This window comes from Myotis brandtii, unplaced genomic scaffold (genome assembly GCF_000412655.1).
Source record: "Myotis brandtii unplaced genomic scaffold, ASM41265v1 scaffold1763, whole genome shotgun sequence".
NCBI classification, from domain to species: domain Eukaryota; kingdom Metazoa; phylum Chordata; class Mammalia; order Chiroptera; family Vespertilionidae; genus Myotis; species Myotis brandtii.
In genome coordinates this window covers 100,632-103,006 of record NW_005356530.1, presented here as the reverse complement: position 1 = coordinate 103,006, position 2,375 = coordinate 100,632, and the positions used below count along the sequence as shown (strand labels likewise).

General features: G+C 53.3%; 1 protein-coding gene across 1 annotated transcript in view; it reads right to left on the bottom strand.

Annotated features, from left to right (window-relative positions):
* Positions 1–517: 517 nt before the first annotated feature.
* SHISA7 (shisa family member 7) overlaps positions 518–2,375 on the bottom strand; it is a 13,938-nt gene continuing 12,080 nt past the window's right edge. Inside the window, exon 4 of the mRNA XM_014537329.1 lies at positions 518–738. Within this exon, the coding sequence (XP_014392815.1) occupies positions 518–738 (221 nt within the window). The remainder of the gene's footprint in view (positions 739–2,375) is intronic.

Below are 2,375 nucleotides of genomic sequence, written 5' to 3'. Positions count from 1 at the left end.
GGCTCTGCAGGCTAAGGGGAGCTCACGGGAGCCCCCGGGAGCCAGGGAGGGGTTCTGACCTGGAAGCGTGAGTGGATTTGCTGCTCACAGTGAGACTCCAGCTCTGGCTGCCGGGCCCAGCCTGGACCGGGGCCCAGGAAGCAGGCAGTTGGTTGAGGCTTCGGCTATGCTGGCGGCCATGGTGGCTGGAGAGGAGGGAGGGCGCCTGGGAACTGCTCCGTGGTGGGCCTTCTGAGTGGGTCTGGGGGACTGGAATTGACCGGGGTGGGCGAGATGGGGAGGGGAAGGGGGCGGAGTATTAGTGACTCAGAGTCTTACTTTCGTACAATGAAACCCAATTGCCCCAGCGGCTGGAATGCTAGCTTCAGAAGTTAATCTTCACGTCTTCCGTTCATCTGTGTGAAATTACAAAGAAGTCCATGCCTGGAGGGGAAGTCCCGCCCCCGTCACTGAAGAGCCAGAAGAGAAAGGGGGAGTTTGGGCTCCAGTCCTCCTCGGCCCTCGGCACGCGCACCCCTCAGGTGCCCGCCGGCCGGAACATCTGGACAATTACACAGGCTCCTTTGTCCGCGTCGGTGCGTGCAGATGAGCAGCTGAGCTGCTCCACAGGAATGCGCCCAGCTTTCCAGCATTCTCTCCCCCCGGCCTTCCCGCCAGCCCTGGGTGCGGCTGGAGGCTGGCAGCACGCGAGAGCGTTCGTCTCCTGCACAGCTGTGAGCTTTTCCAGAGGAGAAATTCCTAGAAGTGGAATCGGGATCAGAGAGTTTGTGGTTCTGTGAGCAGCCCTTGGCAGGGTTCTGCTGATTTGCATAACCTGCCAGGGGTGCCCACGGCCTCAGACGGTCAGTATAAGCCTGGGACCGTCCCAGGGAGAGAAGGGATGACATCAAGAGATGTTCATTATGATCAGAATTGAAGCAGGGTCGGGGGTCTGGGGGAGAGGATTGTAGCTGGGCAGCCAAGGTGGACCGTCATCAGGTAGGAGACATGAGTCAAGATATAAAGGAAGCCAGTGGTTGAGCCTGTGACCAGGAGGTGGAGGTTCAGTTCCCGGTCAGGCCACATGCCAGGGTTGTGGGCTGGATCCCCAGTAGAGGGTGTGCAGGAGGCAGCCGAACAATGATTCTCATCATTGATGCTTCTCTCTCTCCCTTCCTCTCTGAAATCAATAAAAAATACATATATTTTAAAGTGGAATAACAAATTGATGTTTTTTTCTCTCTCCCTCTCTCTAAAAAAAATCAATAAATAAAAACTGATGTTATAAAAAATATATACAATGTTTAAAAAGAAGTGGAGCCCTGTCCGGCTGGTGTGGCTCAGTGGTTGAGCATCAACCTATGAACCAGGCGATTACAGTTTGAGTCTAGGTCTGGGCACAGGCCTGGGTTTTGGGCTCGATCCTCAGTAGGGAGAGTGCAGGAGGCAGCTGATTGGTGTTTCTCTCATTGATGTTTCTGTTTATCCCTCTCCCTTCCTCTCTCTCTAAAAATCAACAAAAACATTTTTGAAAAGGTAAAGCAAAAATTCAGAACTGCAAAATATTTTAAAAATAAAATGCCCTCTCTCTCTCTCTCTCTCTCTCTCTCTCTCTCTCTCTCTCTTCATTTCTGGCTCTCTGGAGAATCCTGAATGATACACAGCAAAATCGACTATTTGGGAAGCAAACATTTGCTAGAGAGGAAGGTTTTTGTTTGATTGCTTTTTTGTTAATCCCCCACCTGAGGATATTTTTTCCATTGATTTTTTTTATTGATTTCAGAGAGGAAGGGAGAGGTAGAGAGCTAGAAACATCAATGATGAGAGAGAATCATTGATCGGCTGCCTCCTACACGCCCCCCACTGGGGAGAACCCGGGACCTTTCATTCTGCAGGCTGACACTATCCACTGAACCAAACCGGCTAGGGCTCCGTTCATTTTTTTTAGAGTGGACGGGAGGGAGGGAGGGGGAGAGAAACATAGATACGAGAGAGACACATTGATTGGTTGCTTCCCATGGGAGCCCCAGCGCCCCATCCAGGTCGGGGTGGAACCCGCAACCCAGGTACTCGCCCTGCCCTTGACCTGGAATGGAACCTGAGCCCCTTCAGTGCGGGGCCGGCGCTCTAACCACTGACCCACCGGCCAGGGTGCCGAAAGGCACTGCACACACAAGCCATGCGCGCGGCAGGCTCTGATGCAAGGCGACAGGCTGCAGGTTGCAAACACACACTCGGATGCCCACCCCCCACCTGGGCCCCACAGGGAATCCCCGGGAACCATAAACACGCAGGTGGAAACCCAAACCTTCCCAACAGACACTGTGAGCCTGGGAATCAGGAAAACATCTGTTTATTCCAAAAATACCAACTTGCAGCTCAGCCGGCTGTCCTCA